General features: G+C 41.0%; 2 protein-coding genes across 4 annotated transcripts in view; one reads left to right on the forward strand and one right to left on the reverse strand.

Moving 5' to 3' along the window:
• The window catches only part of DIS3 (DIS3 exosome endoribonuclease and 3'-5' exoribonuclease), a 28,124-nt gene extending 24,016 nt beyond the window's left edge, over positions 1-4,108 (reverse strand). The window contains exons 1-3 of one of the 3 annotated variants that reach the window (XM_007447091.1): positions 3,587-4,108; positions 2,827-2,984; positions 34-227 (exon numbers count right to left, since the gene is read on the reverse strand). In XM_007447091.1, coding sequence (XP_007447153.1) covers positions 34-227; positions 2,827-2,984; positions 3,587-3,814 — 580 coding nt within the window. In that variant the 5' untranslated portion in view covers positions 3,815-4,108. Of the gene's footprint in view, positions 1-33; positions 228-2,826; positions 2,985-3,253; positions 3,321-3,582 lie in introns of all 3 variants that reach the window. The other 2 variants (XM_007447092.1, XM_007447093.1) reach the window with 2 other exon arrangements.
• Positions 4,109-5,499: 1,391 nt separating this feature from the next.
• The window catches only part of PIBF1 (progesterone immunomodulatory binding factor 1), a 195,598-nt gene continuing 188,521 nt past the window's right edge, over positions 5,500-12,576 (forward strand). The window contains exon 1 of the mRNA XM_007447100.1: positions 5,500-5,799. Within this exon, the coding sequence (XP_007447162.1) occupies positions 5,548-5,799 (252 nt within the window). The 5' untranslated portion in view covers positions 5,500-5,547. The remainder of the gene's footprint in view (positions 5,800-12,576) is intronic.

The raw sequence follows: 12,576 nt of genomic DNA on the forward strand, positions 1-12,576 counted from the left end.
TGAACTAACAGTCCGGTCTCCATGGAGACTTACAAGTGAAAGCTGGTATCCCTTCTTCTATGGCTTTCTCTTTGTTTTTCCTGTCATTGGTTATGAAGATAACTCGCAGCTGATTCTCTGCCGACATTTTCTTCAAATGTTCATTGTACCACTTTGCTGCTGCTCGAATGGCTCTATCATTCCTGTCATTAGAAGTTTCTCCCTGTAATTGTTCTACATAAGTTTCTCTAAATGTAATAGAAAGGGAAAAAAAAGAAACAAATGGAAAACAACAGAATCAAGCACATGTAAAAAGTCTTAGGACACAAATGCCTAATAATTACTAAACTTAAAAGTCAATGGTACATCTTCTCTTGAATGTATTCACATTTATACCTCAGAGTGGAAACAAGTAAGATCCCTCTAGTCACATTTTTAAGACAACAACTTGCTTGGAAAAGAAGAAAATCACATTAATGGAGCAATAAAAAAGACTAAAATAAATTTTTTTCACCAAAAGAAAAATTCAAGATCAGAATTTCTACTTGAGGTTGGGACATTAAAAAAGTAATAGTTTGTTGGAAAAAAACTATACTAAAACTTTGCAGGTCTGATAATGAGATTTCATTCAAACTGTAGATGAACAGGAATTCCTAAAAGCTACTGATTGTATGATTAGATGATTTGTGATCATATGATTAATGTATAGTTATTAAATATATAACGCACATAAATTATCCATGGTAAACCCTGAATAAATGACAAACGCCATCTAGAGATTGAAAGACCAGATACAGATATGATTGCATATTCCTTCTAAGTCTATCCACTCTGAGCTATCAAAAGTCAGCATACTTATTTCTTTAAATCTGTTCTTCGAAGCCAAATTTAACTACAATAGCAAAATTCAGCACAATAACTTCTACCTACTTCTTAAAAATTATAGGCTCAATTTTAGAATTCTGTACTTATTTATATGGTTTTCAGAATTATTTTATTATTCACCATTAAATACACCTGATAATGCTTTTAAGCTTATCAAAGACACTCATAAATTTTTGAATTGGCTTTAGCATGACTGAGCAACAATCTGACATGAGATTTGCTTGAGTGTCTTAATTCTTCCTGTCAACCCCAGTATTGCTAAGCTCTATTCACTGCTCTTAAGCTAACAAAACTGCTAACCTTGGATTAAAAATCCAATGATCATGCTCCACAGAAACTAGGTCTCTGAGTGCTGAAAAACAGTGAAGTTTCTTTTTCTGGATTTCAAGAGGAGACAGAAATAAGAAGTCTACAGGTGCTTTACTGATGTTCTTTATAACAACGGTATTTAAGTGTGGGATATAAGAATAAAGAAGAGAGGGCTTCCCTGGTGGCGTAGAGGTTGAGAGTCTGCCTGCCGATGCAGGGGACACGGGTTCGAGCCTCGGTCTGGGAAGATCCCACATGCCGCGCGGCTGGGCCCGTGAGCCATGGTCGCGGAGCCTGCGGGTCCGGAGCCTGTGCTCCGCAACGGGAGAGGCCACAACAGTGAGAGGCCCGCGTACCACAAAAAAAAAGAAAATAAAAAAAAAGAATAAAGAAGAGAAATTTGAGAAATTAAATATTTTTAATTTGCATATTCCAGTGGGATTTCATTATTTCATCTACTGTCTAATCTAGCAGTTCTCAATCAGGGAGTGATTTTCCCCCCCCAGGGGACATTTCACAATGTCTGGAGACATTCTGGGTTGTTACAGCTCGGTGGATTGGTAGGGAAGGAGAGGTCTGTTACTGGCATCTAGTGCATATAGGCCAGGTATGCGGTTAAACATCCTACAATTCCTAAGACAGCCTTCCCATAACAAAGAATTATCCAGTCCAATATGTCAATAGTGCCAATACTGAGGAAACTCTGATCTAATAAAAGTAAACTAGGGACATCCCTGGTGGCGCAGTGGTTAAGAATCCGCTTGCCAAGGCAGGGGACACGGGTTCAAGCCCTGGTCCAGGAAGATACCACATGCCGCAGAGCAACTAAGCCTGTTTGCCACAACTACTGAGCCTGCGCTCTGGAGCCCGCGTGCCACAACTACTGAAGCCCTTGTGCCTAGAGCCTGTGCTCCTCAACAAGAGAAGCCACCGCAATGAGAAGCCCGTGTACCACAATGAAGAGTAGCCCCCGCTCACCGCAACTAGAGAAAGCCCACGCACAGCAATGAAGACCTAATGCAGCCAAAAATAAATAAAGTAAATTTATAAGAAAAAAAAAGTAAGCTAGGACTCATCATAAATTATTTCTGTAACATAATAAACAGGCAATATCATATTTTCTAAGATCACACACTAAGTTCAAACAAAGGTCTTGAATCTGAAACATAAAGAATTCTATTTCTTAACCTTATTGTCAGTATGATCAGTTATAAGGTATTAGTTTAACTGTTAAGAGCCCACTAAGAATATACCTGCTTTATATTTTTAAAGCTTTCCTTCACAAACTCCTATATTTTATTAACCTATGTTGGTTATTCGCATAATATGGTATACCAGGAACCTAGGCAAATCTCATCTTCCAAAATCCTATTGCTCAACTCATGCTAAAACCAATTCAAAATGAAAACATTTTGGAAATTAAAGTACCTACCATAGCCGAGGAGCCAGGAGACTTTGGTTCTGGGTTTGACCCAATCAATGCCTATGTTACCTTAGCAAGGTCTGTAAACTCTGTAAGAACCAAATATTACTCCCAGAAGTATGAAACCTATGGTGTATCTTCTGACGATGCCACAGATTACTGCCAGGAACTCTCCCCCCAGTTTAGCTAATTCTATAGTTTCCTGATAATTGACATAATTTCCCCCCTACCTATGGTGCTCGTTAGTAAATGTATAGAAATGCTTCTCCTGGTTATTAGTCACATCTCGGATTCGTTTATATACCGGAGCACTCCGATTTCTCACTTCTTGGAGAACTGTTTGTAGCACAATGACATTCCTGATGGCAGGGTCCTCAAGGACATCAATCTTTTAAATAAATAAACAAATAAATAAATAAATGAAGAGTTAATTTTTCCTGTGTTCATTCATAAATTGCTCCTGTTGAACGTGAAACTCTGCCGGTTAAAAAAAAACACTAACCGTGCATTAAATAAGGAGCTATTTTGCAATTGAAAACGCTTCAGGTCCATTAAAGACGTACACATGTAAATAGGCTAATTACAAAACTTTGTAGAATTAACTTCATTAATAAAGTAATACGTTGGCCCACATAGCTTTTGTTCGTAGGCACTTACAAGCTGCCTGGGGGTCGCAGGCTGGAGGCCACAGAAGCCCAGGTCCCCGACCTCCAGACATTAAAATCTAAGGCAGAAGAGACATCAGGAGTTAGAAAATTGACGTATTTAAAATTCCTATAACTCCAAGAACTCAAAAAAAAAAAAAAAACCAAAACAGTACATGGAAAAGAACCTCGGCCTGGGGGGCAGGAGGCATAGGTCCTGATGAGGTTTGCCTCTCCCTAAGTATGTGATGTTGCCCAAGACGCTCCTCCTTGGGCATCAGTCTCCCTATCTCCCTTTCTCCTGGTGTCGCCGCTGTGCCCGCGGTTCGCCCGCCTACCGGCGCACCTGGTGGAGCAGCACGTTGGTGTCAGGCAGCAAGTAGTGCGGCTGCGGGCAGAGGCTGCTGACCCGATCCAGGGGCTGCGGCTCGAGGACCGGCCCCTCGTGCGCACCGCCGCACGCCGCGCATCCAGACGCACCGCAGCCTATGTCGTCCCGCAGGTAGTGCTCGCGCACGATCTTCATCACGCCGCCCGCCCGCGTCTTTTTTAAGAAAGTCCTGGACTTGAGCATCTTGCCTCGCGGCTTGGAATCCCGACCTCGACAGTGCTCTTCCGGCGGAAAATGTCAAGCTTGGAGCCCCGTCGCACAACTACACTTTACCCAGAGGTTTGCTCCTTCCCCCTCCAAGATATTAGTAAACCCTTCTCGCGGGGAAACCTCGAGACAGCTGTTGGTTGGCTCTCTGAGGGCTGCGAGGATTGGGCGAAAGCCGGCAGATGGGAGGAGCCCGGAGCCATTTCCGCCCGTGAATTGTGCGGGGCCGCCTCCGGACTCCATCTCCCAGCATGCGTTGCTTCCCGCGCCCGGGTGGACTCGGGAGGGCTGAGTTCCGGTAGCGTGGGCATCTGCCTGCTACAGCTTCCTCCCTGTGCGGAAATGGTTGTTTTGGTTACGGGTGCTAACGGTCCCCGACCCGTGGTTTCTTGTTAAGAGGCTGCACCCCGAGCTGCTGTCTGGAGACACCTTCAGCTGCTCTAAAGTGACGGCGGTGGCGGCTTCTCCAGCTTTCGACGTGGAGTAATTGAAGCTTTCCAGGTAGCTCACGGCTCGCCCCTTCCTTTTTTGCCTGGGACAAGGAATCTTCTGATGCTGCCAAATTCGGGTTTTATTCTTCACGCCGCACGTGTGGGCAGTGCCAGTCCCGGACCCTTTGTATCCCAGGTGATGTGGCCTGTCTTTGATTTCGCCTTTCCTTATCCCTTTCCCTTTAAAAACGAGGGAAGCCGATGCAGTCAGAGTTCTTAGGTTTCCCTTCCACACACCCTTTTTCTAATCGTTCAGTTTAGAAAAACTGGTATCTACAATACCGTAAGTAATTTATTATATCGTGTAGTATTAAAACGAGGGAGTTGCTGAAATTTTTGTGAAAGGGTAAGGAGTTCGAGGAATTTGTCTTTTACTCTCTTGTTTTCATTTTGCTATCTGCAAGTCCATAAAAAAGTTTTATCTCACTATTTACCTTTTTAAAAAAACTTAACTGATGCCTCATTGCCTGTAGAATAAACTTCGAACATACTGAAACATTCATGGTCCTCCACAGCCTTGATTATGTATAAGGGACAACCCTTCTGTGTGTTTGTGTTTGGAGTCACTACTCAGATTCACATGGGCTTGGCCCAGGCTGACTACTACTATGTCCCTCTGTTGTTTTACACTTTCATCACTTCTATACCAACCCTAATACCCGAATGATTTTCCCTTTTTATTACTCCTCTCCAAATCCTTCAAGATTCTAAGTCCTACCTCTGTATAACCTTCCCCTGACCAACTCAGAAGAAACTTCTCTATCTTCAACATGTGCTGCTTTTATTAGTAGTATTCCTGGGTACTAGCGATTTAGGGCTTTATTGTTTATCTCATACATTTCTTTGTTTACTCCAAGTAAGAGTCCTGCCCCCAGGAACTGGGTTTTCTATTCATCTAAAGTATGGGTTCAAAAAACAAAAAAAAAAACACTGTAAAGCAACTATATTCCAATAAAAAATAATTTTAAAAAAAAGTATGGGTTTGGAATAAGACTTAATGAGTTTGATTTAATATGTTTGATTTGAGCAGTAACTTAACCAATCTGCCCTAGATTTGGGGTCCTCCAGTTTGCCTAATATTTACTTAGGGAGCCCTTAGTATCTCTTTGATATACTTTATGCTTTCCATAGAGAATGAGTACATTTAAATGAATATTTTTTAACCTACAGAAAATTGAAATAGAATTGGAGAAGAAAAGTGACCCATAATAATTAAAAATGTCTCGAAAAGTTGCCAAGCCATCAAAAACACTGAACGTCTCTAGCTCTCTGGAATCTGAAGATATTAGTTTAGAAACAACAGTTCCTACAGATGATATTTCCTCATCAGAAGAGAGAAACGGTAAAATCAAAATCACCAAGCAGCTAATTGAACGGAAAGAACTGCTTCATAATATTCAGTTACTGAAAATAGAGCTATCACAGAAAAATATGATGATCGACAATTTGAAGGTTGATTATCTTACAAAGGTAAGATCATGTAAATTTGCTACCTGTGGCTTTATTGTCTTGAAACTGCAGATATATAAGAATTAAGTTTATGTATATATAATCTGAACTTGAAATGATAAATTTAAAATATCAAGAAAATAATTATATTTTCTTGCATAGTTTAAAAAAGCTGTTTTTAAAAATAGAAGAGGGGGGCTTCCCTGGTGGCGCAGTGGTTGCGAGTCCGCCTGCCGATGCAGGGGACACGGGTTCGTGCCCCGGTCCGGGAAGATCCCACATGCCGCGGAGCAGCTAGGCCCGTGAGCCATGGCCGCTGAGCCTGCGCGTCCAGAGCCTGTGCTCCGCAACGGGAGAGGCCACAACAGTGAGAGCCCCGCGTACCGCAAAAAAAAATAAATAATAATAATAATAATAATTAAAAAAATAGAAGAGGGGCTTCCCTGGTGGCACAGTGGTTAAGAATCTGCCTGCCAATGCAGGGGACACGGGTTCAAGACCTGGTCCAGGAGGATCCCACATGCCATGGAGCAGCTAAGCCCATGCACCACAACTACTGAGCCTGTGCTCTAGAGCCTGTGAGCCACAACTACTGAAGCCCACGTGCCACAACTACTGAAGCCCACGTGCCACAACTACTGAAGCCCGCGTGCCTAGAGCCCGCACTCCACAACAAGAGAAGCCACCGCAACGAGAAGCCCGCGCACTGCAACGAAGAGTAGCCCCCACTCACCACAACTAGAGAAAAACCGCCCACAGCAGTGAAGACCCAAAGCAAAAATAAAATAAATAAATAAATTTATTAAATAAATAAGTAAAATAAAAGGAGAAGGGAAGTGAATAATAGTTCTGTGTACCAAATAAAAAGTTTTGAAAGAAGGGGTGACTTAAAGGTGGGCAGGGATGAATTGCTTCTGTAGGCTCAGGTTTTGTTTTTTTGTTTTTTTTTTTATTTGTGATATGCGGGCCTCTAACTGTTGTGGCCTCTCCCGTTGTGGAGCGCAGGCTCCGGACGCGCAGGCTCAGCGGCCATGGCTCACGGGCGCAGCTGCTCCGCAGCATATGGGATCTTCCCGGACCGGGGCACGAACCCGTGTCCCCTGCATCAGCAGGCGGACTCTCAACCACTGCGCCACCAGGGAAGCCCCTAGGCTCAGTTTTTTAAATGTATTATGTGTGAGGTATATTTTCTGCAGTGTTTTTTTTCTGGCCAAGTTTTTTCTGCCTCATTGAGAATTAGCCGTGATGTGACTAGTTGGATAGGGAGAATCAAGATCATTATTAGATTACTGAATCTGTTTAGTCCTCTAGCATGGAGATTTGGTTTCTTTGTATCTTGCTCTTTGATAGTTACTGTGTCATAGTACCAAGTGTAACAAATTCACTTACCCTGTTCTTTAACAAGTGGTATCTGCCAAGTAACGCCCTAGTCTTTGTTTTTCTGCCTTGTGTGTTTATTTACAGTTACAGAATGTTTTATGTAAGGCCTGGTAAAGTTGTCGCTAGTTATAAAAAATATATAGTGGTTTCAGAAAGACAGGATAAACATTGTAACTCTTACTACTTCTGTCTTCTGAGAAAGTCTTTTCTTTCCAGTAGTAAACCCTCCATCTTTTCTCTTGATCCCACCTCTTCCTATCTCCTCCCCTCCCCATTTTGTTTCAGTTATATCTACCTTTTCTCGTTAAGTCAGTCTTGGTTAGTTCTTGCCTATGTATAAGTATCATGCTGCTAGAAAAATTTCTTGACCACGCCTCTCTAGGAAAATGAAATGTCCTAAATCCCAAGGTCTTGATGATGTAAAGAAATCATTTAGGTACATTTAAAAATATATATTAATAGCTAACATTTATTGAGTGCTTATTCTGTGCCAGACCCTGTTCTGTGAGCTTTTTCATGTATTATCTCATCTAAGCCATACAGCTCTTTGAGGTGTAGAAGCTTTTAGGGGGATCTTTTCTGACCTATCATATTAAATGAATCAATAGAATAAGTTAGACTGATATTTAGTAAGCACACAATAAGTATTAGTCATTGTTGCTGTTATTAACTAAAATAATCTCACTTTTTTCACTCTGCTTATTTTCTGTGCCTTACATCTATGCTCATAGGACTACCTGCCTTGTTTGTTGGGTATTTGTCTCTTTAATAAAGTGTAAGGATCCTGAGGACAGGGACTTCTTTGTAGTCCCTGTTGTATCTCCAGCACTTAGAACTGTCCCTTGCACCTAGTAAGTGCTCAGCTGTTTCTTAAATGAGTGACTTAACCTCATTTTGCTATTGAAAAAAACAGAACCATAACTGGTTAATAGCTTACCAAGGCCATTCAGATGGAAGTGATGGAGCCAGGTGGGATTAACACTAAGAAGTCTAATGCCTATGCTCCATCCAAGTAAACCTCCTAGGACTTCCTTTTAGGTTCTCTATGCAGTCACCTACCTAGACTAGGTCACTTGGTATTTTATCAGTGTATCCTGTGGTTTCCCATTCTTTTCCCTTAATCATATTGTTTTTACTCTTCAAATGGACTGCCACAGTGCTACTGGCTCATGTATCTCTGTCCTTAAGATCTCCTTCAATGGAACTCATTGAAGAAGCGTGAGGTAATCTCCCACTTGTTAATCTACCCACTCAGTCAACAAATATTCTATTAAGTGCCAACTGTATACCACATCCAAATTATATTTTTTGGCCACTTTTTAAATTATTTGTTTTCAGCTTGCATTGTGCTTGGTTATAAATGGCTTCTCTCCTTTTTATTTTTTTATTTTTTTTATTTTTTTGCGGTACACCGTTGCGGAGCACAAGCTCCAGGCGCGCATGCTCAGCAGCCATGGCTCACAGGCCCAGCCGCTCCGCTGCATGTGGGATCCTCCCAGACCGGGGCACGAACCTGTGTCCCCTGCATCAGCAGGCGGACTCCCAACCACTGCGCCACCAGGGAAGCCCTCTCTTTTTAAAGTGCAACGTTTACATTATTGGCATGGTGGTTTATTCATGAGAGTCTTTCCGGTATAACAGATTAGATCTGCAGTTCCAGACACACACAGTTTGAGTTTGAATCCCAGCCCTTATAGTTACCGTGAGCAAATTCCTTAAGTTTTTTATTCCTTGATTTCCTGTAAAATAAGAATAATCATAGTTTTTACTTCATGGAGTTGTTGGAGGATTAAATTAATCAAGGCACATAAGCTCTTACATGCCTGGTGTATAATAAATAATAGTAGTAGTTATATTTATTCACCACTGTATATTATTATTATTGTATCCCATGGTGCTTAGTATAGTTTTTTATTTTTGTGGTTTTCTGGTTGGGCTGAAAATGTAGAAGATTAAGTTAGTCATATTCCTGAGTTTATGACACACAGTCATCATTGATCCTTGCAAGATCACTTCTTATTTTGTACATTTATTCTCTTTATTCCCATAATTCATTTCTCTTCCTCCCTTTCTCTATGTTTATTTTTTCCTTTTAACATTTATTCTTTAAAAAAAAAATTATTGAGGTACGGTCAATTTACAGTATTATATAAGTTTCAAGTGTACAACATAGTGATTCATAATTTTTAAAGGTTATACTCCATTTATGGTTATTATAAACATTTATCTTGAACACGAGTATTTTTCTTATTTTTTTCCTTTACATAAATCTGAATTACATGTTTTGTTTTAGATTTTATTTCTTTTATAGTTTTTCCTTTCAACTCAGTGCGGTTTTTAAGATCCTTCATGTTACCACGTGCAAGTCTAGTCCTTTGCTTCCAGCAGCTACACAGTTCAGGTGTGTGTCTGTCTACCCATCCGTCCATCCATTCCCACAATGGTGGGCACCCAGGGTGCCTCTAGCTCCTTGCCACCACATGCAGCGTGGCCTTCTTTAGACATTCCTCTTCTGGACCTGGTGTGAACATTTCTTTGACCTATATACTAAGGAGTGGAATTTCTGGCTCACAGGGTGTATGTCTACTTAATTTAAGTGTACTTCCAAATTGCTCTCCAGAATAGCTGCTTGCTCTACATTCCTATGTTTTTTGTCTATGGCACTAGGGTTGTCCTGCTTAGAGACCCCTTGGGGTAATACATTTGCTGTCAAATATGGGAAGAAGTATTATATGGTAGAAGAATTAGTTTTCCTTAATTCGTCAAATCCAAGCCACCTGGATTGGAAGACGGACCACTATGTGTATTGCTGGGGTTAAACACTGCCAAGTTAAACTGTTATGTGCTGTAGTTTGTAAGATGCATTCCAGCTTCAGAGATGAAAAATGTGGAAAAGTGTGAGTCTGGGATTGATGAAGAAACAGTATTTTTAGCCACTCATTCATTCTCCAGAGCTTACCAGTACATTGAACATCAGGGATATGAAGATGAAAATGTCACATTCTAGCATTACAAAAATAAATTTCCCTCCCTAGACTATAGCTCCATGATAATGGTTGGAGTGGGAAGCTGGGAAGTGTAAGTCTTTAACTGGACAGATTGTTGTCTCTAAATAAAAACCAGTTACCTGAGAAAGAGGGGAAAACTTGATGTTGGGAGACAAGTAACAGTTTTTTCCACTCATCAAGGTCTTTTTTAGTTCGGAAATATGTTAATCTATATAATATAACTTCTCTCCACGCCAGTATGGCAAGGGTACAATGCTTATGTTTATTACAGCTTACTACTGGTGGTACAGTTTATTACTAAGAATGTCTCGACCCATGTTGATTTGACAGAAGCAGGTTGGTCCCAGGAAACTTAAAAAGCATGGATTCCCCCTCCCCACTCATCTGCTTGCCGACTGAGAGCACTGGGAAGGCGAGCTGCTCAGGCCAAACTTCCTAATCTTAGAGGACTGTTAGCTTTGCACTTTTATCCCCACTTATTGCTGCCTAAATCGCTTTCCTTATTCCACCTCCTTACTCTTTTCTTCCTCATTCTTCTTGCTTGTCAATTTTTAAGTGCCAGAATCTCTCTTGGTTTATCTCTCATTGTAGATCTGTGGGTTCTTTATTGCTTGGAAATGGAGGAGTAAATCTCCCTAGCTTGACTGTTTCTGAGTTGAGGGACTTAATCTAAAAGTCAGTTAAAATTGTAGAAGTTCTAAAGAAAAAAAAAAAGAAACAGGGGGCTTCCTTGCTGGCTCAGTGGTTGAGAGCCCGCCTATGCAGGGGACACAGGTTCGTGCCCTGATCCAGGAAGATCCCACATGCCGCGGAGTGGCTGGGCCCGTGAGCCATGGCCGCTGAGCCTGTGCGTCCGGAGCCTGTGCTCCGCAACGGGAGAGGTTACAACAGTGAGAGGCCTGCGTACCGCAAAAAAAAAAAAAAATTGTAGAAGTTCTAACCCTGGAAAAAACGGAAGTTTCTCCTTGTGGTAACAGTTTTCTTGATTTGCAAAATAGTCATTATGAGTAATGTGGTTATCTTTTGTTGATTTAAGACATTTATTGAGACATGTTGCCAGGAATATAGCAGTAAATATGACAGAGTCCCTTTTTTATGGAGATAACATTCAAGTGAGAGACATGATCAAACAACAATTAAATAAGATATCTTCAAGATATGTGACATGACATTGCTCAGCAGTGGGAGTTTTCTGCTTTGGATAGGGAGTCAGCAAACTTTCTCTGTAAAGGCCTGGGCCAGACAGTAAATATTTTATGCTTTGCAGGCCACGTATGGTCTATCACATATACTTCCTTCTTTTTGTTTTTTCTTTTAGCAACTTTATAAATGTAAAACCTATTCTTAGCTCGTGAGTAATCAGGAACAGGACATGGGCAGAATTTGGCTCATCACCATGGTATATTAACCCTTGCTTTAGATTATGTAACAAAGAAGCCATTTGCAGATTTTAGGCGGCTGGAGTAACATGTCCTGATTTTTATTTTCAAAATGTCAGTGAAGTAATAGACTAAGAGCAGATAAGGTAGAGGAGGAAGACAGTATTAGGCTATTGCCTTACATAAGACTCCTAACTTTTTGGCTTCATCACCTGGAGCTGTTTATTGAGAAATAGAAGGCTGGGAGAAAACTGATATAGGAGATAAGTTCTGTTATCTGTTTAAGTTCTGTTTAAGTTCTGTTTTGAATATGTTAAACTTTAAATGTCTGCCCATTAGACTCGTAAATGGAATTGTCGCTCTGACTTTAGAGGACAGTACATGACCAGGGAGTGGGTGGGAGGGGGCACACACACATAATCTACATCAGTATGTAGGTGCCACTTAAAGCTATGGGATTTGATGGCATTACCTGGGGAGAGTAGAGGGCCCCAAACCAAGTCAAGGAGTAGTCAAATATTAGAAATGGGTTAAAAGAAGAAAATCCAGCAAAGGAACCTGAGAACCTTGAGAGGGTCCAGTGAGTTAAGGAGGAAAACCAGGAGGAGTATCACATAAGGTGAAAGAGGATGGAGTGGTCAGCTCTGCTAATTCATGCTGTCAAGTAAGATAAATACACAGAAATAACCATTGGAATGAGCATTATGGATGGGATTCATAACTTTAACGAGAATTGATACTGGAATAGTGTGGGACAAAAACCATATGGAAGTTTTGCTCTGATGGTGAGCAGAGAAAATGGTACTGTGGCAGAGGAAGTGGTGGGATCAAGAGAGTGTGGTTTGTTGGGTTTTTTAATGGGAGACAAAAACATGTTTGTTTAATGACAGGAATAGTTCAGTAGAGAAGGGGAATTTGATGATGGGAAAGGAATTCACTTGAATATATTAAGGGCTGACTGTTAAATTAATCTGCATATTTTAAAAGGTGAACAAGAACTGCCTGGTTTGAAAGGGAAAGAGTAAAGAATT

This window comes from Lipotes vexillifer, unplaced genomic scaffold, assembly GCF_000442215.2.
Source record: "Lipotes vexillifer unplaced genomic scaffold, Lipotes_vexillifer_v1.1 scaffold1491, whole genome shotgun sequence".
In the NCBI taxonomy this organism is placed as follows: Eukaryota; Metazoa; Chordata; class Mammalia; order Artiodactyla; family Lipotidae; genus Lipotes; species Lipotes vexillifer.